This window comes from Frieseomelitta varia, unplaced genomic scaffold (assembly GCF_011392965.1).
Source record: "Frieseomelitta varia isolate USP_RPSP 00005682 unplaced genomic scaffold, Fvar_1.2 scaffold_167, whole genome shotgun sequence".
Classification (NCBI taxonomy): domain Eukaryota; kingdom Metazoa; phylum Arthropoda; class Insecta; order Hymenoptera; family Apidae; genus Frieseomelitta; species Frieseomelitta varia.
Window position 1 is genome coordinate 31,375 of NW_025109383.1, and position 25,603 is coordinate 56,977.

The window sequence follows — 25,603 nt, forward strand, 5'->3', positions numbered from 1 at the left end:
GATGTTATAGGGGGTTAAAATACAAACTTCTCACATAATTCAAGTAACGATATAGCGAGATTGCAAATTATCATATGATACGCGATATCGATCGATGTCGCAGTGACAGCGATTGATGTCGCTTTTTATCTCCTTCAACATCTCTTAAATCTTCGTTCCGTCAATTGGAACATTCATAATCTTCACCTCGCCAAATCATGTTCTGAATTATAATATTTAAATTCATTACATAGAACCATTGTTATTTTATACTATTTCATTAATAACCTTTGCACTCAGAATTGTGCTAATATTGTCGAGATTGTCAGTTGCACTGCCATAAATTATCGTGGTCTCTGATTACACCAAATTATTTAACATCTATGTATTTTTACAGACACTAATTACCTACATTGTAAAAATACATGAATAAATCTAATATGTCAAATTTAATCATGTGTCAAGAAGCACCGTAAAAACATTATAAAGTATAAACGTGCACAAATCAGGAGAAATCTAATATTTCTTAGCCAAAATAAATAAATGATTCTAAATCTGATCTGATAAATTGTATCTATAGGTATCGCGTTGGACAAGGAAATATCAAAATAGTTACCGAGTGCAAAGGATTAAAGTGTTAAAGAGATTATCAGAGAAACTAATGTTTCTTCTGACAAATGAACAACCCCGAATTTGATTTAACAAATTCAACGTACAATTGCATGATAATTGCACAGGAAAAATATAGGAATAATTCCCAAGTGCAAAGGATTAAAGAGACTGCCGCGAATTATTAATGAAACATCCAATTAAACGATTGTTCATTGTTCATTGTTCATTGTGCATCACTGATCTGTACGATACAGGCCAAGAAAAAGGTTCGTTTCCTTTGATCGCAGCGATTGTTAGTTCGCGTTTCCTGGTTTTCCGGCTCCTCTTCCGATCCCAGCGGTCGAATTCCTCTTCGCCCTTATCGTCTCATCTCGTTCCTATCATTTCCTTTTCTCATTTCGCGCAAACATGGCAACGTTGACTTGACCTCCTCTCTTCACGCACGTACCGTTTTCCCGGACTGTACGTCTGTTTTTTTAACCCTTGACTGGTATCGTTGGGTCATTGGGAATCGATCGTTGCTCAGTTTTAGAATTTTCAACCCTCTGAGTGTTTGCTTCGTACAAGACAATCTGAGATGCTTAAACTACTACTAGTTTCATCATTAAAGAGGACAACGTGTTACGATGTGTTGAACAAATATGTCAAAAGGTATATATTTAACCGCTTTGAAATCATGGATAATCTCGCGACGCACTATCGTTCGTATAATGCCGCGTTGTAAAATAATATTATATTGTTATACGTTATTTTATATAATATTATTAAATAATAATAATATATAATTTAAATTATATTATATTATATAAAATAATATTATATTAGATAATATTAATAAATTATCAATCAAATAATATTATTTAATATTATATTATATTTAATAATAATAATATATAATTTAAATATTATATTATATAAAATAATATTATATTACATAATATTAATAAATTATCAATTAAATAATATTATTTAATATTATATTATATTTAATAATAATAATATATAATTTAAATAATATTATATTATATAAAATAATATTATATTACATAATATTAATAAATTATTAATTAAATAATATTATTTAATATTATATTATATTAAATAATAATAATATATAATTTAAATAATATTATATTATTATACGTTATTTTATACGTTGAAATTTTTATCATCGTACACAAGAAAATTGCTCTTTCGTTTAATATTGACCACGATGTTTCGTAAATTCATGTTTCTTTGAATTGAACTCTCATCCTAATGAAAAACACACGAGTTATCTCGTCCGTGGTTACGAAGCGGTTAAAGATAAAATGATTTTTAGTTTATTACGCGTGTCTCGTGTGATATTCATTGGTAACATTAATTATTTAGTAATATTACTGACTTTCTAGTAATTTTAACCGTCACTCAAAGGATTAATTTGACTAAATTTTATGACGAGTCTCTGTCACAAGAGTAAGATAAAATAATATGAAATGCCACAAGTATTAACAAAATCTAATATAAATTATTATAGTCATCTGTGTGTAACCCAACGACACTGTTCGAGGATTAAATCTGTTCAACGCGTTCAAAGATCTACGCAAGCGAGGTGTGCGTGTGGTCGCGGCGCTTTTTCGGCCTTAAAGTTTCCATTGACGTGTGCGGTCGATGTTCGACTGAGACACACAGGGCAGCGGAAACGCAATGAACCAAAAGCAGAAAAACGTGATCGGCCCGTCAAAGGACGACTCTGTGAAATTTCGATGAATTTTTCTCGGGAAAAAATTTTCGATTTTTCGATCGTTTTTTTTTTTTTTTTGTTCGCGCAGAATGGCATCGACATGATAGCATCAATTTTTCCTCTTTTCGCTTGTTATTATTTTCTCCTCTTTTTCTTTTTTTCTTTTTTTTTCTGACGATCAACGCGTTCAAAGGTTACGCAAAAAAAAAAGAAAAAAAAAAAAAACGACAGTTCTGAGACCGTGAGCATTATTTTACACTAGATCCAGTGAATACCTTTAAAGCCGAAGCCGAGTCGCGAGAGAAGCATGGCGTTGGTGTTGTATGTGCAAACGATGTCAGGCTACGATTCTTTTCGCATACGCTTTCCCTTGTTATCGTCGTTAAAAATACATTCTATAATATAATATAATATTTTGATAATATTTTCTTACGTTGGAAAAATTATCTGTGATATTTGTTTCGTATTACAGTAGAAAAGCCAAGAAATTTGAAGTAATTGATATAATCTTTCTTGTTACTTGGAATTTGTGAATTCTGGCTATTTCTAGTTATTTTCAAATTTTTGTAAAAGAAATGTTACATCATTAAGAGGAGTCTTTCACGCTTTGAAACAATTGAGCTTCAAAATAGATAATATTGAATCGTTTCAAATAATTGATTCGTTTCAAATTTTATACAGGGTGCCAAAAAGATGGGTTTAAAATTATAGAGCTTCTAGTACTAATAAAGAGGATTAACAACTATATAAATGAGTGATACAGTCAATACTTTCGGTGTAAAATACAATTTTGTTTACTTAAAAGTTCAGTTTAAGTACTTATTCATAACAAATAATATAATTAAAGTATAACAATGAATGAAAAATATATGTTATATCTGACGAAAAGAAAAATTGAAACGCAATGAAATATTTTAAAATATAGTAAATATCGTATAATATAAATATCGAAATAACATAATGTTGTATTTTACTGTAACATTCATTATAGGTAACAATTTTATAATCAATATTTATTTATATTTAATGGTTTGCTATGTATGTCAAGTTATATTTTAAATATCATATTTTAGAATTGATTTCAATTTTCTTATTAATAATTTTTACTCCTCTCAGTGGGTACTATTGAGTGATATAGTTTCTTATTTTTCAACACTCTGTATATCTAGTAAGCTCTTCTGATTATAGTCACAGTATTTGTTGCAAATTACGTGTTACCAACACTTTCACAAAATAATTGCAAGTTGAATAGATACTGTACCAGTTAATAACTGATTATTATTAATATTCCTGTTACACTTTATGAAAAATGTAAAGTGTAACAGGAATATTAAAAGCTTTCATTGGTTTAGTTTAGTTATTTCAAGTTTGTCCATTTGGAATTCATTTAAAGTGAGATAAATTTAATAGAACCTAACCAGGTATTCAATACATTTATTTGTCAGTTAATTTCCGCAATTAATAATTAACTCCACTACTACTGGATCAATTAATTATGTATAATGCGTCGTTTGGTTACAAAGTGTCTATTTATTTGGATCGATGTGTACAATCAATTTAGCGCAGACTAACGTACTCCATTCGAATGTCTGCGTTTATAAAACACAAATTATAAACAAATAATACGCCGAAATTATATTTTACAATAAAAACAAAAAAGGTATATCTATAGTGATATAAATTTAAATTTAAAGTTTAATGTAATAATAATAATATAAGATAATATAATAATAATACAATAAAAGTAACAGCAACAAAAACAACAACAATAATAAACTGTTTGATATAATAGTAAATAATTAATATTAGAGAAAGTAGTTACAAATGTCATTTATTGTTATAAGTGTTTTGCGAGTAATATAAATATTCTTCAATCTTTACTTTCTTCCAATAATAAATGTACGTTTTAGTCGTAGTTTTAACTTAACGTTTTAGTTGAAATTTAATCATATAAGTTGGCAACGATTTTATAAAATTTCTTTTATTACTTTTTGAATTAAAATTATAACTAGTTCTAACAAAAGTTTCGTACCAAAATTTATAAAATTGTCTATGTTATAAGTTACTATATTGTTAGTTACTATTATATTCTTTCTGAATATTTATTGTAAACAGTTTTTTTATTTTAGATTGAAATTATAACCAATTCCGACAAAAATGAAAACATACAAAATTATTTATAAACAATTATTACATAATAATAAATAACATTACATGATCATAAATATTTTTTCAACTATTTCACAAAAATTCTCCTGTCACGACTCTATATTCTTCATCTAAAGCTGACACTCGTATAATGAATTCCTCGTGATCGAAAAAAAATATCGCTCTTGTTTCTTGCAAAGTTTAACCTAACCGTGAAAGTGTTGGTAACTTATAATCTGCTTCGAAGGAAATCGTTCGATATTCCGCGAAAAAAGAGCTATCGATCAACATTATACAGTTCTTCGATAACTCTTGGCACGTTAAACGTATCGCGATAGATTTTTCAAGGAAATTTGATTCAGAAACGCGACTCTTCCCGAAATCAGAGTCGGATTCTTTCGGATTTTCACGTTTCGTTCGACATTTCCAATCGATTGAATTACAGGGAAAGCGTAAGCCAAACGCCCACGATTTCGTGCTCGTTTCATTTCCTCTGAACGAGCCATGGACTACGAAGAATTTTCGAAAGAAAAATAAAATATTTTTAGCACCGGGGCCGATCAATAAGAAAGTTTCTCGGACGTTTGGCGCACGTTCAGGACGAATTTGCTGTTCGTGTGAAACTGCGCTTATAGAGACAGAAACAAAAGTCGGTACATAGGAGGATAGATGTAAGTAGATAGATAGACAAATAGATAGATAGACAAACAGGTGAAATAGAGAACGAGAAACAAGAGAAAAAGAAGAGAGAGAGAGAGAGAGAGAGAGAGAGAGACGAGAGAAAAATGTAGAGAGTGAAAAAAAAAGACAAGGGACAGAAGAGAAGAATGAAGATATTAACCCTTCGTTTCGCATGTGATGTAATAGAATAGATGTAATAGAAAAAGTTTGTAAGAAATAGGATATACGTAATGTAAATCTACTAAATATGTATTAAAGCAAGATTTAGCTCAGGAAATTTCGACTACGAATTTTTAAATAATTTACGCATTCATCGAAAGGGAATAGATGTTTTTTTTTTTAAATTAAATCAGATCATTCCATACGTAATGTCGTTTTAAATGTCAAGTTACAATAGGAACATGTTTTGTAAAGAACATTAATATATTATTATACACACTGCTACTTTTTCCTCCTTTGTCACCAATTTGAAAAAGTTTCAACAAAAATATTTTATTGCACTACAACAAGAAATAACTTATTTTGAGAATATATATGATATTCTTCAGGAAGAAATGGTATTAATATTAATATACTAATTAAATATACTATAATATTAATATATTAATAATATACTTTTAAATTAACGTTATTAATATGAATTAATGTAAATTCTTATTAATTAATAATATGTTTAATAATATACTTAAGAGCAATATAATAATATCAATAAGAACGTTATGCGTGAATACATCGATACGTAATTTATCAATTTTTAGGTCATTTTTTCATCTGCTTATTAAAAATTTAAAACTAAAAAAACTAATTTAATACTTAAAAAGTACTTAAATGGTAATTTATTATTACCAAATCAAAAAATTATAATAAATATGATATTAATTACAAGTCAAATTTCACTTCTTTTCTTTTTTTATCTTTCCATTATTTCTGCCGAGTAAAAATGTTCATGAAAATGAATCTCTTTGCTGTTTATTAAATCTCATCGCTTATCTAACAAAAGTACCTTTAATTTAGTTAAGTTTCAGTCATAATGGTGTCTTTAATCAATATTATTTTAAAAATTCAGGATAAATTATTTCTTGCATATAGTAACGAAATAATATTTTTATCAGAATTTTCTTAAATTGAAAATACCATAAAAGGTAATATCATATATCGGGATATTGATGGTAGCCATTGCCTTTTATGGTTAGGATTATTGCAACGAATTTATTTTTCATCCTCTATTGCAATCCGATCAAAAAATAGACGAGTTTATTGCCAATTTCGAAAAATAAGTACAAACATCCATGCGTTCGAAACGATTCCTTGTTAAAAGCTAGTGGAGAATTCATTTCTCTATTTTTGACGTTTCTCCAATGCACTTTGAATAGTTTGTGGGTGATGTTATTGATCAAACTTAATATTTTTGCTGTGGGAAATTGAAAATTCCAAAAATCTACAAAATACACATAATATTTATAGAATGATCTATGATATTTAGTAGATCAAATAGATATTTAGTAGAACAAATTTCTATTTAGATTCTACTTCCGTACTTATGTTCATAAAAATATAAAATTCATATGCATATCATATATTCATAAACATCTAATCGAACATCTTCATTTTATTAAATTCAGTGAGTAGATCTTTCTTCGTTATTTGATTCAAAATTATCTTTAACATTTCTACTTGAAATTTATCTGTGAAAATTCCAAACATGTCCTTACAAAGACCATAATTATATCACTTCTCTTAAACCAGGAACGTAGTGAAAACCCTCGCTGTGACGTACGTTTTTAAATTCTTTCCAGCGTTAGAAAAATGACCTGAATACTCCGAGCGCTTGATTTAGAAGAAAGGATTTTCGCTCTTGCGAAACATTAATTTTGAATTTCACGTACAGAAAATAAAATTTTATATAACCGTGGCAAAGAACGACATTACTTGTGGAATGGCTTAATATTAAAAGAGAATTGAAAACACACAATTTGAGAATTCAAACGAAATCGAAGTTTATGCTCGCAAAAGTATTCGAGCATTTAAACAAACTTTTCATAAATATATTATATATGTTATATAAAACTTCTGGAAATTTCACTAACACTGTAGTGAAATTTAACTATCATGATTATATTGCTGTTTGAGACGAATCTAAATATATATATATATATAAATTACAAGATATTTAAATACAAATATAAAAGTATTTAAATAAATAGACACAATCTGTTATATCAATATTTATTAAAATCATTTTCATGCTATATTTGTTTTACTAAATATATATTTGATTTTGTATTATATTTGTATATTATACATTATATATTGTATAGTTTTCATGCAATAGTTTTTTTACTAAATATTTTGCATGTGTGCAATGAATATCTCGTAATTTCTATGTACCTATGTACGTACGTTTTCAGGTTTCAAATTTCATCGATATAATTGTGATATCTACTTCTCACAGTGCTAGTGAAACTAGATCAAAATGTTTCATAAAACAGACATAAGATATACATAAAAATTATTCTACGATGAATGTTCGAATGCCTTCACGAGCCACTGTAAATACTGAGAATTCCGGTTTATTTACAACCGTACATCGCTATGGTACGTTTGGTGCTCAGAGTTCAACGTGAAACTTCACATCGAATTAGCTACGCTAATCACGTTTTCATGCTTGTTCCATTCTGTTATCCTCTAATTTCGTGAAACGAAGGAGCGGGAGAGAGCAAACGGGAGGAAAGTGAACGAAAACCAAAGGAGTGACAGTAACGCAACAGACGAGGCTCGATGAAATAATGAGTTCGAAAACAAAGAGCTATAGTAAGAGCTGATCGCTGCTAAAAGACGACCAAGTAGCCATACCTAAACGACAGTATGAAAAAACAAAAGAAAAATGGACAATGATGAAACGTAAAAGATGGGGAAACGCAGGGGTCGAGCCGCAAAAGAAAATGAACGCTAATGTAACAACTAGAGTCGTGCCAGTTGGGAGAGAGTAGCATGGAGGGCCAATATGCTAAGTTTGTTTCAACATGGACAACTTACATTTCCTTTTCTTTTCACTTTCGTCAGCGGGTCTATTTCTCTTTTAGTCTGTTTTTCGTAGCCATACAATTTCTTTAAATGGAGGATTTCGTGGGGGTGGGGGAGGGTGGGTGGAAGCGATGAAACAAAAAAGGAAGAACGACAGAAGAAACAGTTATTGGGCGAGACACAATGAAACTTTCGGGCTCACAGAGAGAGATAAGTACGTGGACGTATGCCGATGTGGTGAAGAGACGTCGCCGGAAGTAACGGTGAGGCGGTAACAGTAACAGAATTTAGAGATACAAAAGAGAGAAGTGCCTCGTGCAGCTTCGTAGAGCCGTATATATAGGACAGTATGTATATATATATATATATGTAGAACACAGAACTCTTACACGTATAAAGAAAGGAACAAGAAAGGGGGGAGAAGTTTGACAGGTGAAAAGAGAAGCAAAGTGAAAGAGAGGGTGGCGAAGAAAGGCGCGCGCACGCACACGCGCATCCGCTCTAATCACTCACGTCTCTACTCGCATGATATTCACGTGTATTCGTGTACGGGTACACGTGTACGATATACATACAAAGGTATCTCTGATCGGTTCTACCACCGTGTATATTTGCGTTATTCATGTGTCTTTGCACAGTTTCTTCTCTTCGTCACGTGTATGCGTTCGTACACGTTCACACGTGTGTGACATGTACACCACCGACGAACAGTTTGGAAGCGTTTTCCAGGATTCTTCACGTTTCTTTGCTTTAATGTAGATTAAAGTGGAATGCCAAATAATTCAAAATATCTAGCATTACGAACAAGGATAATTCGGATTATCTCTTTATAAATTCGTCGCGATCGTCGGATAAATTTTGAAGAGGTATTTAGATAAAGATGAAGAATTTTATAATTATTCGTGCAGATTTAAAAAGAGCCTGTAATGTAAGGCATTTGAGCCTAAAAATACTCTGTTACGCGTGTAATATTCTTAGACGGTGGTGTAATATTTTACTGTAAAATATGAAAACTCTGTCTGCCTTCTATTAAAAAATGAAACTCACTTCTTGTTTTTGCTATCATACTTGGGTTTAAGAATTGTTGCCAAACTTTTTCTCGGTAGTACACGGTCCAACGGAAAGTCCAAAAGAAGGAAAAAAAAAAAAAAAAGAAAAAGAAGAAAAGAACAAGCGAAGAAAAAGATCGAGCGCCTGCACGCGTTATTGCAGCTCGAGCTTTCGCGTAAAAATTTTCTCTCCTGTGTTTCTTCGTTTCTCTTCTGAGTTTATTTTTCCTCTATCTTTACATCCGGTTACACAGATTCGGGGGGTGATTCGCGTGGATATTGAGTCAGGTTTCTCGCGTCGAGGATGTGCATTGTTCTCGCCTGCTTGCGACGATCAATTACCAGCTAATTAGGAGTAAGTGTGTACTGTTCGTGGATCACCGAGAGCGAGAGATATTCGGAAACGTGTGTCTCTGCGTGTCTATATATGGCGTACATGTTTACAGAGTGTTTCCGAAATCGAGGTACAACCGCTTAGGATGTGATTCTACGTGCAAAAATAAATTGAAACAAAAAAAAAAAAAAGGAATAAAATTCGTTCACGTGATTCTTTCTAGCTCGAAAATTTGTACATTTGATTCTGGCAAATAATTGAAACGAACTATCCCTTTTAGTGATGGATAAAAATTGTTAAGTCACTATGTTTGAGAATGAAGTTTCTCTTCGTACTTTGCTATGAAGCTCTTACTTGTATGAAGATATATCGATACTTTATTTCTTGTTTAACTTTAATATGTGTCTTTAATATGTTTCTTTTTTAATCAGTTTGACTCTTCTACTTTTTTAAGAATATTTTACGTATGAAATGAAAAATTTAGAACATAATTTCCCCACGAGACACTTTATTACCAAATTCAATTTGCATATTTATCAAGCTATACGTACACCAAGCTAAACATATTCAAATTTATTTATTTATTTATTTATTTGAAAACAAAGCATTAAACTGAAAAATTTTATTTCACATCGTCGACTTATTTTTGCACAAGGAATAGCTGATCGTCAATTATTCAATCCAATAAATCAGCCAAATCTCATACATTTCATACTCGACAAACTTTCGAATTCAGTTCCCCCCGTTTTTTTCCTTTTTAATTTCTATTGTCAGCCATCCGCGTAGTATCACAATCTAACCAATTGCATCACGATTTTGGAAACATCTTCTGCGTGCGTGTGTTATTCGTGTCTAGTGATTCGACGAAAGCATGGTCAACACGTCGGTCGAGAGCTCGGATCGAGACGGAATATCGAGTAATTCGACGGAATAACGGAGGAACGAAAGCGGAAGAAAGGAGAAGAACGGCGACGACGCAACTCGCCCCAACTGACACTCCTCTCGTGTTCCGTTCTCTTTTCGCAGTCAGACGACAATGCGCGATTATAAAGGGATCTTTTTCGGTACTTCGAACCGGGAATCACTTTCTCTCTCTCATTCTCTCTCTCTCTCTCTCTCTCTCTCTCTCTCTCGCCACGGGAAGGCAAACGAGGAAAGCGGTGCTGTAACAGTTGGTTCTCTCGCGCGAAGCTTTCAAGAAATATATGGTTTTCTTATACTCCGCTTTTTGTATCTTTTGCAGCGGACTGCATACGCTCGAAGACATTGCACACACACACGTATATGTGCATGTATGTTTGTATGTATGTATGTATGTGTGTACCTTTCGCTTGAATCTCTTCCTAGTCGATCACGTGAACAATCTTCGAACGATACGCAGCCGAAAAGCGCAATCTTTTAGCGTGAAGATTCGCGTGTTTGTGTTCGTGTTCTACTTTGTAAACGCGATGCTTGCTTTCTCTCTACTACTCTCTCTACTAACGGTTACACACATAAAATCCGGTGCACGGACGCACACATTTCTTAGCGTTTATCTAGACCGATTGTCGTGCGCTCCTTCGAGAACAGCGTAGTAAATTCATCGTGTTAAGCAGCGAACGAAAGCAGCCTCGTTTGGTTAAAGGGAAGCGCGCTACGACGAACGCGACCACGCCGAAAGCATCTGCGTATATACACATAGTTTCTTCCAACGATACAATAAGAACGAAAATATTGATCGTTACAGGAGGTACACAGAGAGAGTACTATCGTGACAATACGTTTCGCCACACTCCCGGTTTCAAGCTAATGCGCAGAGCTGTAGAAACACTGGTTTTAAAGGAGCTTCGTTTGCAGGTAACTCAGTCGTTTGGTTCGTTCCTTCTGTTTCTTTCGAGATTTACAGGAATATCACGGTCGAGCTATTGAATCTTTTCGAACGTCTTATTGTTAATTCCCCTCCGTTGTGTTTTATTTCACGATCGATAACTCGACACAACTTGCTTGATAAATCTTTTTCAACTTGATAACTTTGTCCAAACCAAGTTTTATTAAACTTTATTTAACACTTTCAAAACACGTTGTTTTATTTCGCGATTTATAACTTTGTATAATCACAACGGTGATTATAATTTAAATATCCTCAAACACGTTAGTTTCCCTCGTTTGTTTTGTTTTGTACTTCGTAACTTGATAATTTGATTACTAAACGTTTTCATAAATATTTGACGATACAAACATTTCATAAATATCATTAAATATTTTATTTTACGACTAAATTTTTCTAATTTTAAAACTCAGATTTTGATAATTATTATATGGACATTTGGCGTTTCTATGTTTATTTTCTTTAGAAACAATCGTTAGCCATGCATTATATTTTTCGTCCCCCAGTTTTGAGATACTGAGAACTTTGTGAAATGTGCTACCATCACATTAATTACAACAATTAATAAATCTTAAATTGTTCATACTGTTAATTAACAAACATTCAACATTGCTTTTATCTAATTATTATTCACAATGAATAATAATTTTGCTTTAAACGGAACTCGCTTGAAGCGGATTTCTTTAAGTATGCACATACGCGTACATTTCAATATAACAGATGTTAGAAACGTAATATGCTGTTCCAAAACATATAGTAGGTATACATTCATTTCGGCGTTCATCACACAAATAATTATAATTACTACAAATATTCGACGTTTATCTATTTATTCGACTCAAAAATATTAAAAATTAACTCGATGTATTTTTCTTTGGAGCTTCAAAAATTCGTAACTTTGTAATTTTTTGAAAAATTCTCTCTCTCTCTCTCTGTAAATAAGAAAATGAGTCTTCAATACAAAGAAACGAAATTGACGTCAATTCGATTGCTACCTCGAGCAAATTTACACTTACCGAATAGTTTATTACGAAATCCTTTCGTTAAATGGAAATAACGTAGTTACGTGCATAAAGCGTCGTCGGACTAAATATAAAATTTCATCCTATTCAGCGGGGCTGGCTTCAATTGACGTCAGAGAGCGAACGCGCCTCCTGGATGACCGACGTCAATTCCATAAGTATTCGAATGAAGCAAAACCGTCGTTAACTGACGTTGGCTTGCTGTCCCAGAGAGATGTATTTGTTTTAAAATCAGTAACGCGAAATGCGCGAACTCAATGGTTTCGAATTTTTTTACGAGCGCGACGCAAATGATGCAAATATCGATGGAGAAATGATTTGAAAATAAATTTCCGCTCCAACGTACGTTTTTATGTATTTTAGTTACGTATTTAATGTTAAATATGTAAAATTTTATAAATAATAAATAAAATATTATGAAAAATCCAATATAGAGAAATTGTATAAAATGATTAAAGGTCAAATTTAAAAATTTTTTGAACTGTAAAAAATATCGAGATGTATATTTGGATGGAAAAATGGAGAATTATGAGAGTTTCGTAAATATTTTCATCTATTTTAAAACTGCGGTAAAACTTTTTATTTTAGTTAAAAATTATGAGAGTTTCAACGCGAGTAATTTTGAACAATATTATAATTTAAGAATATAGTTGTCATATTCTTTGTACTTTTTAACTTGACAGTGTCACATTATTTGTGTAGTCTAATGTTCTAAATGAATGACGAACATCATTTTCGTTCCTAACATTCATTGCAAGTTATTTTACATATTATTTCTTCTTAGTGAATTTGCAACATAGAGCTCAACACTTTGCATTTGTCATTGAAAATAATTTCAAGTTTTCTAAACACGGTTATTTTAAATTTCTTTTGTTTCTGTTTCGTAATTCTAATTCATGATTTTGTAGAAAGATGTCAAATCATATCTAAATTTTATTTAACATTAATTTAAAAAATCCGTACATAAAACAACTCTTTCGAATTATCTAAAACGTGAGAAACTTAAAGAAAAATTAAACTCTAATACAATGTGCCAAAAGAATTTTGTAGTTGAGAAACTGCACCCAGGAATGAATTCATATACTCAAAATAATTAATTAATAACAGCCTATTATAGGTATTATATCGTATTATTATAGTTTTATATAACGTAACTACAAATGTGATTATAATTTACAACAGTTATTTAGACAAACTTTCTTAACTGAATTTATATTCAACAAAATTTCATTGACATGAGTTACCCACAAGCTTCCTTCTTTGCTTTAAAAGCCTCACTTGTTACATCTGTGAAATGGAACTTTAGACATCCGTGTAATTTGTTAGCTTACAACTCGGAGTAATATAGCAACATCGAGAAAGTAGAATTCTAAGATCCATTATCTCGCAAACTGCTCCCGATATGCGCAATTATAGTAATTTTTACGAGAAACACCGAGGCACGAAAGCGATATCTAATCAGAAGAAGAATCCTCTATCGATTTTGGTCCTGTGTCACGTATACTTATTACATCAATCGGCAAAAGTATCTTTGCTCTTCGAAACTTCGAAACCAGGGCCGGGGCAGTACTCTCTTTGATTACAGACCATCTCTACGAATGAGAAGTTCAACGTGAAATTTACAAATTTTCTTCTCGTACCTCTAAATTTATATTCTCTTTGAAGCTGGTTGAAAGTTCAACAAAAAGGAAACGTGATTTCTATCCTTCTCGCGTTGCGAATACATCTTTTAAACTTAATATTTCTCTCCGATCAATAAAAGACGTAGCTTATATCTCCTCCCTCCTCCCCTCCCGCCCCATGAAGAATCCTAAGAATTCGTCGACTTATTAAATATCTGCGCGGAACAACGGAAGTATTCTCGATCGCATTTTTCATTTTGCCTCCGCGAGTATAATAATCGATCCACAATTCCCTCGGCCGAATTATCAAACCATCACAGATGCTTTCCGCTTCGGCGATAACGAAACATCGGAATCCGTCAGCTTCTCTTCGTTCGAAGAGAAAGGCAACGCGATATTTAATACCGTTTCTTTCCTCGAAATCAACGAAACGAATCGAAATAAAAAACGAGAACGAGAAAAAGCTAAGAAGAAGAATAAGAAGAAGACGACGAAGAAAGTACAGTATATAATATAGATTGCGCGATCGATCGATCGACAAAGCAGATTCCTTCCCTTCCCAAATGAAGGTTACTCTTCTAATAACTTTCGCGTACCTTCCACTTAACGACGATCTTACTTATATACGACGTACACCTATTGTCAGAAACCCTGTATAATTATTTACAGATCCACCCACAAAGAGAGACACATACTTGATGATACGGTGTATACAGGTAAACGTGCTTGATCAAAGAACATGTATATCTGTCATATAAAGAATGATAGGAAAGTCGTTATATATCAAGCAAGCCGACACTTGGCCCGGATATACAGTTTTACACTGATGCATTTAGGTGATCCTTTATAGCTAACAGCACCTAGACTCGATACAAGAAAGCATATTCTCTCTCTCTCTCTCTCTCTCTCTCTCTCTCTCTCTCTCTCTCTCGTTCGTGGTACTAGACAGTTTAAGTTTAGTATATAGCTGGAGATGCTGTGACTCTCATCTCGATGACGCATGTTACCGAACGAGACATCGATTCAAAGCGTACGTGATTAACTTGAACAGCTTGATCGGAAGGACTCGAAATTACGGGAAACGTCACGATTTTTTTTTTTTTTTTTTGTTTCTTTTTTCCTTTAGTTCCATTTATATCTATGCCTACGAATTCTCCTAGATCCGTTGCGAAAACCGAAACGTATTTACGCGTTTTTTCCGCGAGATAGAACAGAGGAAACGTTTTCTTCGTTCAGTTATGAGTTCGAAAATATGAGTTCGAGGAAACGATGGTTATAAAAGAGAAGGAAATGCTGTAGCTTCGCTTCGTTCGAACTCTGTCGTGAATATATTTTTACTAAAATTTTCACGTTTCACAATGTTGGAATAAAAATTGATAAATTGCGATGATTTTTCATCTCCATCGTGCATTGGGCAATAACAGAAAGCAACAAAAGCGCGAAGGTAAACGTTGTTTAGTTAGACAATTATTTAACTGAGAGATTAGGTAATAATTGACTAATTGCATTAATTAATTAATTCGATCGGTATTCAACCGGCACGTGTTTCTGTTATTGTTTATATTGAAAAATCGATTATTTCATGCGTATGTACATACATTGTTAAGAAATTTTCTATAAAACGTGAAGTATTAAGAATAATGATTTCATTGTTTTTATTCATTAGTTTGATATGTATTTTTGGAAATTCATCTAATACGTATTACGGTATGTTGAAATTCGTTGGTAGAAGTTTAGCTTCAAAAAGGGCATTTCAAAAATTGATTGACAAGTGTTAAATATCGTCAGAAATTTAAAAATTGGACAATGTATTATCACATATAGTAGATAATCTCACGTATTACCTAATATTGGTGTAAAAGTGTATTTTACATCCTTCGTTTTATTTACAAAAGAATATTATGACAAGTTTTTTTGAAACGTAATATTAATGAAACTTTCAGTATCTCGAAAATATTATCAATCAATTTTTACGATTTATCGCATTTTCAGTAACTGTATATATTTTTATCATTATAAAATAAAAGTGTAGTTATGTTTTGAAGTTTTTAAGTTAAGAAATTCTTAATTTTTTTGATGTTTCTATTTCCGAGCTTCGAAGTTTTTTCGTAACAATGACGCGTTATCTCTTCTCTTAACATAGCTTCTCACAAACTTGTATCAATGTTGCGAATAACTTTTATTCGTAGTATTAATCGTTTTATAAAAAATACACGTTCGACGCATAATCTGCTTCTCTCTCGGCTCGTTTCGAGCTCTATATTAATATTTAATAAGTATTATATTACAACACTGTTATTGTATTTTATTTATTCAGTGAGTTCTGAAGAACTTTTACGTTTGAAATTACCCATTTCGTATATAACCTAATATATAACAACAATATTACTTGTTTGCAAAGCAGTAATTTTTTAATGATTATTTCGTCGTTTAAATTTGTCGTAGATCATTTAGCCTTTAGACTCGAAATTATAATTTATTCCAATAATATCAAGTATTTTAATAAATTGTGTATTAATCGTGATATGATATTAAGCTTGTCAACAAATAATTAAAATTTATGTGCTGTTGATTCCGCAAGAAAATCGCAAATACATTAATTTCAATTTTAAGTCATTAATTATTTTGATAAAATTCATTATTATTGGAAATCGACTGAAATATATATGCGGTAGATATGTATATTGATGAGAACCGGTGATTCTATGTAGAATTATCAAATTTCGCATCGTTTGTACGCCAAATTTAAATAAAATACGGGACAAGCCATAAAATCAAGCGTCTTCGCATATCGTTTTGTCAAAAACCGGCAAGAATGTTAACTTTTTTTTTCTCCTTTTCAAATTATAAAGTACATCTCGAATAGAAAACGTGCAAAATTTTGTCTCCGTTTTAACGGGAATGCATGTGAAATTCGAAAATTTCAAGATAGCTGAGGAAAACTCGCGGCCGTCAACGTTCCACCGAAAATCGTATCGCCGTTCCAATTTTCGACGTTTCGCGGTTTCATTACGAATCGTCGACCGATTGGCGCGTCCACAAATATTTACAAATCACTCTCGCACGTTCTAATAGACGCACCGTGTACACGCTTGCAGTTGCAAATTTGGCACATTAACGGTGGTAAAAGTGGAGCCGACGCACAGTTCGAAAGCGAATATTTTCCACGAAACAGAGTTCGAAACGTTCGAGGCTGGGAAATCTTCCGAACGCATTAGTGCGTTAAAATTTAATGCGTCCGTTAACGATTTCTTCGCCCCCAGCCAAAATGCTCCAGCGATAGATTTGCCTTCGTGAGATAAAAAAGAGAAAAGGAAAATTTCGAGAAAATTCAAATTTGATCTGGAGTGAAGCTGGAGGTTTCTAGCGATAGATCAAACCTCAAAGAAAGTAGAAGAAAAACGAAAAGGAAATTCGGAAGAAATTCGAATTTAATCGTTCTGACCCTTCATTCCTTTCTTTGCGAAATAAAGAATTTCGACAGGTAACAAAATCACGAAGAAAGTAAAATAGAAATTTACAGAAAATTCGTCTTTAATCGTCCAGTGGAATCCTGCGCTCTTTCTTTGCGAATTAGAGGATTTCACTGGTAGATTTGTCTTGGCAAAGTAAACCTGTAAAGATAAGCGAAAGTGCAATTCGATTTTAACTCTCAAATAATATCTTTAGATTATAAATGAACCCACACAATTACCACAATTATCAAGATTGTCTCATTTTGTTTCGTGTTCTGCGTTCTTTGTGATAGAGAGAGTTCGGAATAAAATTTCATAAAATTGCAAATTTTCGAAATTAGATATATTAAAATTAGTTAAATTGTTATTGCCTCCAATGGAGTTTAATGATATCTAATGGTACTAAATAATAGCTAATCGTTCAAGTTTTCGTGGAATCCTCCGTTCTTTCTGCGGACGAATCGACGATGAAAAATTGTTCGTGTTTTTTAATCTTCTGCTTCTGTATCGTGTTATTAGCCTGTCGAGTCGGCTGTCATCTTTTTCTAGTCTTTCAAGTAAACGTGATACACACGTTGGTCAATACGTGTGAAATATGTAAATACGTAGATAACAAGTAAAATGGCTCGGTACTCGCATCGGATACGGATCATGAGATATATACAAAGCGAAAGACCGAGAGAGGTGGTGATCACTTCCGATTTCTAAAATGTAGGTGGTGCTATTGCGCTTCACTTTCTGCTACACTAACAGAACTCGGTCTAAATCGAGGTTTACTTCTCCCGTGTAGTTTATGCGTATGCGTGTACATTGCGTGGAAATAAGAGAAAGAGAAAAAAAAAAAGAAAGAGAGACGGTCATGTGTAGGTTTCAATTTATGAACTCGTTATACCGGCGTCTTTGGCAGTTTCCTGCGCGTCGGTGAGGAGGGCGTTTTATCCGTTTCTCCTTCTGAAAAATATTTCACATTCGTCGTAAGAACAACAAGTAAATCGGAACGTACCAGTTAGTTAGTGGATACTTCAACTTTATAACCTGATGTATTTGTTTTATTTTTAATATCTTGGTTACCGTTTTTTATCGGTAAGATTGTATGACTTTACTGAAAGTACTGTACGTTTTAATATAATAACGCAACAAAGATAGCACAAATTATTGTATGTAGGATAATTGCATTTATCGGTATGTTTTACTGGCGTATATAAGAGAAAAAGTATCATACAAAAATACGTAAATTACAAAAGTTCACTTTCATATATTTAAAGAAAAAAAAAAGATTGAAATATTTTATGAGCATTAATTTACTTCTTAGCTAAAATTGTACTCATTCTGAGAGAACGACATTTTTCATATTTGTTTATTGCGTAAATAAATCGAAAGAGAAAATCACGAAATTACCATGAATAATTATATATATATATATATATATCAAAATAATTAAAATTATTATAAAATTATATTTAAAATTACAATAAACATTATACTGAAAGTAAGATCATATAGCCCTCACAAAACGTATTATTGCTTGAGATATTAAATGTAGAAGAAAAACATCGGACTATAAAGTTAAATTGGATATAATGTATTTTTGAATTTACATCATATTCGAATAAATTTTCTATTTGATATATATTGCTCTCAGCAATACATACAAACTAGAATACTAACTTTATTTGGAAAGTCAAACTAAGAAAGACATCCTAGAGTTTTAGAACGAAACTGTATCAATGTATTTTATGGCAAATCATATAAATGCATCATTTAAAATTTTATTAAAAAGCCACAATAAAAATGTAGAATGCAAAGAGCTATTATACATTGGGTTTTAATGTCATTGCTAATTTCATGCTTTCACTCTGTAATATGTATAAATATTGTAAAGAAAAGTAATGGTTTCAATAATAGTTTTAATTAGAAAAATTATAATAAAAAAGAATAGTTTTAAAAGAAGATTATATTAAACAAATATTAATTATTCCACTATATAATAAGATGAAGCAAAATTAAAATGAGTAGTGAATTCAATTTTTTTATTGGTTTTATTGATTCACAGAAATAGATCAATTTACGATCAACATAATAATTAGTTTCAAATATTCACTGTTTCTATCTGAAACTGATAATGATGAAAAATTTGAACGTATTACACAAGAAAGCTTATTTTAATTTTGCTTTATATCAAAAAACTAATTTATTTCTTGTATCAGTTGGTCACGCATATTGATGCTAGTTTAGATAATGTATTTTCCTTTTTTAACATTATCTACATATAAAAGTCTAGTGACATATAACTAGAGATCAAGGTATCATTCTCTTTGTTTTTTGTATTTTTATTATAACATTTTAATACCTCTTTAAATTATCTATTTTTGTATAATATTTTTGCTTTATTATTAGTAGTCATAAAATATACTGATAAACTGACTGCGGATTTTTATGCATTTATAGGAAATTTGAGAATGTGAAAATGCCAAAAATGCATGTAATAAACTGAAATATACGATATATTGAAAGTAGAATATCTTATAATAATATTTAGTAGCAATAAATAAATATTTTTTAATGATAAGAGATATGAAATTCTTATAAAAAAGAGAAATAAATCATCAAAAAGAAGTAAAATAAAAATTTATTTTTTTATAAAACTACATGAACATTCACAGTGACTACTGATAAAATTTGATTCTTAAACTGTTACTCTTTAAGATAATATCCGTTTTCATTATTGGACTACAGATTTTTATGCAAATTCATATTTTTGAAAATCTAATTTATTATATTTTATATATTACGTGTTGTTCAATCTTGCAGTTTAAATTTTCTCATGAATAGATAGAAATCCACAGTCTGTTAATAACTATATACAGTGAAGAGGTATAACTGAATCAGTATGAAAAATTGTCGATAATATAAACCGTTATAACTTCGTAAAAAAAAAATAAATCGTATAAAAACAATCAATTTCATGTCATTTTAAAACGTAAGTCATTTGGTTTCAGTCTTAAGTTCATTTTTTCCGAAGATAACTTTCCATCCATTATATGATATAGCGAATTGAAAAGTGAAGATACTTTTTTTCTCGAAAATTATACAAAATTCAAACTCTGAAAACATTAAAAAATTTTCTTCGTAACTGGATCTACTATAGTTTTGAATACTGAAGTCTTTTCTTCACAATGAAAAACTTGCTGCATGATTCTTTTTCACTATTTTACTGAGCCTCGAATATCAAGATTCTTTGAATTTTTGTCGTTTAAACCTAATATCAAACTTCAATAAAATGTTGGAGAAAAAAATCAGATAAGAAATTCTAAGAACTCGTTGTAAGGGGAGACTTTATTCCTCGGAACGAGATAATGGTAGTTCACGAAAAAAATGTTCAATGCCTTTAGAGATGTTCGAATTTCTACAGTTTTCAAGAAACGAGTGTTCACACTTTCTCGCTCATTGTAAACGACGTAAAATCATTTTTCAAGGAAAACAAATCGGGATTGTCAAAGTATAGAGGATCAAATGGATTGTTGTGACAGTTTGAATTATCGACAACCATTCGTTATTGGTTCAGCTATGCTCCTCACTGTTGATTCACCACGTCAACATTTAATTTAAAGGAAAGAAAAAAAGGAATATAATATTCAACTCTTCGTTGCTACTGACAAACGCAAACAATTTACTCTTTTTCCGGTTCTTCCATTGGAAACTCGTTTCTCTCTGTATCGCGACCGACAAGTTCTCGTCCCGTACGAGTTATCGATTTTAAAGCTGACGAAGCACTCTAACCGACACTCAGCATCTAACGATTGATCCCTCCGCCAAGTAACGCGTGTACATGACGACATGATGCTTGCGTTTCGTTTCTCATACTCACCCATCAGCAGTCCTAAATTTCCCGGCACTTTTCCCGACGATGGCGCCGCGGTTATATCCTCCGGAAGGTCCCCGCTGCGTACGATTTGTATCATAACGCAAAAGCAGCGAACACAACGAAGCAATTCCAACCATTTAATGCTTGAGACTATTTTCCGCTGATTACAGCGAAAAAATATAACTCTACTACTAATAATGAAAAAATTGTTGACACTTCAAACTGTTACCACTTGATAGAAACAATTTATTCGGTTTCATTCTAAAGCGTGATATCTTTACCTTGACAGTGGTGAGTTCGTTATTTTCAGAGATGTTTTCACAGTATCAGCTGAGATAGTGAGAATTCTTTTGTTCATAGAAATAGCAGAAGTTTCGAAAACATTGAAAATGTCTTTTCACGGCTAGATTTGACATGATCTTGAAAATTGAAGTCTCTCCTTAAATAATGATCCTTCAAAAGTTGCTGTACAATTACCTTCTTCGCCATTTTATCAAATTTTTAATTAAAGAACAAAACTTTCTAATATTTTATCGTTTAACCCTAATGTTGAAAGTTCAGTAAAGTGGCGGAAAAGAAATTACACAGTAACTTTTAAGGTCTCGTTACAAAAAGAAAATTTTCAATTTCGATATTATCAAAAAATGTTTTCAATGGTCTTACAAACATTTGAATTTTTACAATTTTCAAGAATAAACGTATCTCTACTTTTCCACACCCTATGTAATATATGTGAAAAATATCGTTGGAAGAGAAAGAACAAACTCACGACTGTCAAAATAGAGGTTTTACGTTTTAAAATGAGACCAGGTTTGTTTTTATCAAGTTATAGCAGTTCGAAATATCAATAATTTTTCATCATTAGTGGTACAATTATATGTATGCTTTTAATTGTATATTCATTCATCGAAAACAAAACTGCCTAAGAAAAAATATATGCGATATAAAGAAATATAATATGATAGTGGTAATTTGAATTTACATATAAATTTGAAAAATTTATAGCAAATCTATTGAGATTTCTCTTATGTTGATAAAACTTTTATTAACTTGAAGATTAATTTACAACATTTATATAAAGTCAAGAAGCTGTAATTTAAATTAAATTTCCTTTATTTTTAATAAACATCTTAATTCACGAAGTAACATATCTAAAATAAGTTTTCTAAAAAATTCTTATTCTTCGGCCATTTACTGAAACGGTCAGGATTAATGGCTGAAAAGCGAAAGCTTTCAAGAAAATTCATTTTATATACATCAATTTCTGAAATTATATATTTAATTATATACGTTGATAAAATTTCCGTCACTATAGAGAAGTGTCGCAATAAATTAACCTTGCAAGCTTCTGAAAGTTATACATAAATTTGATATATTTAAACTGTTTTCTTATTTATTTCTTACTTACTTATTTATTATTTTTATTTCTTACTTATTTATTTATTTCTTTAATATATATTTTTATTATAATTGTAAGAATACTGCCTCTTGGACAATGTCATCAATTTTTTAAATTTGTGGTTTCAATGAACGAATATAGTCGGTAAAAAAATAACCATCGGTCTCTATACTTTCCCAATTTAATTCGATCGATTAGTTCTCTTCATCGGTCTGTTAAACATCGTACTTACGTGTCGGCAGCATGCTCGATCACCAGATCCACCACATCGTCGCCCCGTTCTGTTATTTGAACGACTTCTTCGAAGCTTCGATCTACCAGAGACACCCCGCCCCATTCGAGTACCTGGAAGAACAGAATGATTCTTATTCGAATTTAGTTCGAATTTAGTTCGTTGAACGTAAATTGCAGACGAATTGAGATTCTAATCCTTTCGTACTTGTGGGCCAAAATATTTCACGATATGTGTTTTCGAAATCCTGGTACAATCAGCCCAGGATGTGGTTCTACATGTAAAGATAAGTCGAAAAAAGAAGAGAAAAAAATTGTCCATGTGACGTTACGACTTTCAAAATTTATTACATGCATTTAAATTCAGAAGGTTAATCCTGTGTGCAAGTAAAAAAATGTGGAATGAAATTTTTTTCGTTTAAAACTTCATTTTTAAGAAAATACGTTTCGTTAAAAGTTGCCTAAGCGAACTTCATAAATTTTCAACCTCGATGTGAATTTTCATTCTTGAAAATGAAGCGTCTTACAAAATAGTTGTATTCTGTTTCTAAATATCTAGGTTGGGCCAAAAAAAAAAAAAAAAAGAAAAAAAAGTCGGCAGTGAATTTTTCATTTTACGGTATTTTTTATTCACATGACTGAATTACCCTGTACAATTACTAGATTAACAACATGTTAGCTGATCGTTTCGTTGAAACGTTCTTTCACCGGGTCAGTCCTTTTTGTACTTCTTTTCGATCGAATTTTTCAAGTTTTCGAACTCGAAGTGACGATACACTTATTTCGCGGAACTTTACTTTTCCAAGCTGGTCAAAATTATTTCTCGCGCCGAGAAGTTGCTCATCGAGAGGAAAGTTAGATGCACGCGTGTGCAACCTATCAACCCGAGGAGTTGAACGAACTTACCGAACGAAAAGTGGCGGATAATTTGTTTCTGAGAGGCAGGCTGTTGATTTAATCGCGGAATTACGTGAAAGTTCTTCCAATTGGATATAATCGGACCAAGAATTGATCGCATCTGTTGAATCCGGAGAACTTGCGGAATTCACGTGCTGTTTTAATTGCTTCAATGAATTATCTGGTTCGAATGGCACAAACCTCGGCGAATTCATTACGCGCCACTTTCGTTCGGAACGCCGAATTTTTTTTCGCGTTTCGTTTACAAGAGCGGCAAAAATTGCAATTATTTCGACGAGAGTCGGCGCACCGTGACGGGATATTTTTGGCCTCCAATTTGATAAAAACTGATCGCCAATAACTATCCGAATGATTCCAACATCGTTTGACATTCCGTTGATTTGTTTAATATCAAAGAAAATATTGCATCGTGCGTCTGCACCGTTTTAAGAATAGATTTATGAGAAATTAAACTTTCAAGGGAACAAGTTCTCTTAAATTTTTAATACAAGCCTCGATTAAGTTTCTACACGAAATAAAACGATTATAAAATTGCTGGGTAGAAATCATTAGTCGAAATATCTATGATAAACATAATTAGAATAGATTTAATAAAGATAGTTGAATTTGAAAACTCTATGTTTATTATCTTTTCTTCATTTATTATTTATTATTTTATCATTTACTAAACTCTCATATATTTAACATTTCTATCAAAATTAAATAACTTGCTTATTTACTTATTTGTCATGTCATATTTTTTGTTTGCTGATTGCTCATAAAATGCACAAAGAACTAATTTAAAGAAGAGGAAAGATAATTCTTTTAAAAACCTTGTTTATTCATTGTACAATATATAGTACAAAGAGATATGTATCAAGAAAATGAAGTCTTAAGAATATTTTTGACAATATATTTCTAGTAAATACATATATATTTTATCAATACGTGCAAAGATACAAATTTAAAAAACAGACGAGATTTGACTAGATTTGAGGTTTTAATAATTGAATAATACATCTGTTGTATTCAAACAATTAATTAAAAAATTTAGTTTCTTAATCTCAAGGATCAAGAAAAATTAACCTTCCCATTTGCCTTTGTTTTCTGTGATATCATATTAAAATTAATTTCTCTTTTGTACAAGATAAATTGAAGATCAAATTTTATTATTTGAATCAAATAATAAAATCGCAAAAATTTTTCAAAAACTTGGAACTTAGTTTTTTCAGCTAGTTAGTAACTTTAAAACTGAATATTGTATAAAATAATAAATAATAATATTAATAACAAACGTAAAATATTGAATATTAAGTACAATAAATATAAAATATTAAATCGATTATATATAGTTTATCGACACTATACTAAATAAAACTACTTTGTTTTGTATGTAGCGCAATTTTTATCATTGTATAATTGATTTTATTTTATTTTTGTACTGTACAAAACAATTTATCCACGCTTTTTATATTTTTATCCGAGCTATTCGTGGAATACCTGATTCTCTGACAAATGTAGTACGTTCGTTTCTAAATTGGAAAAGATCCGAATCCGAACGAAATCCAGGTAATTTAAACTTCGTAAAAATACCAGTTGACCTGACGTCAAAGCTTATTGAAATTGAATAAAAGAATTTAAAAAAAAAATAAATAAATAACGGAAACGAACAAAATTATTAAAAAAAAAAATTAA

At 31.3% G+C, this 25,603-nt stretch overlaps 1 protein-coding gene across 4 annotated transcripts in view; it reads right to left on the reverse strand.

The window, feature by feature from the left end:
- LOC122538556 (regulating synaptic membrane exocytosis protein 1) overlaps positions 1–25,603 on the reverse strand; it is a 289,590-nt gene that overhangs the window by 25,114 nt on the left and 238,873 nt on the right. For all 4 annotated transcript variants that reach the window (XR_006308875.1, XM_043672749.1, XM_043672748.1 and 1 more), the window contains exons 13-15: positions 23,013–23,125; positions 21,385–21,458; positions 18,409–18,467 (exon numbers count right to left, since the gene is read on the reverse strand). Coding sequence is in view for 3 of the 4 variants with exons in the window: in XM_043672749.1 (XP_043528684.1) it covers positions 18,409–18,467; positions 21,385–21,458; positions 23,013–23,125 (246 nt within the window). In the remaining variant the exon portion in view is untranslated. The remainder of the gene's footprint in view (positions 1–18,408; positions 18,468–21,384; positions 21,459–23,012; positions 23,126–25,603) is intronic.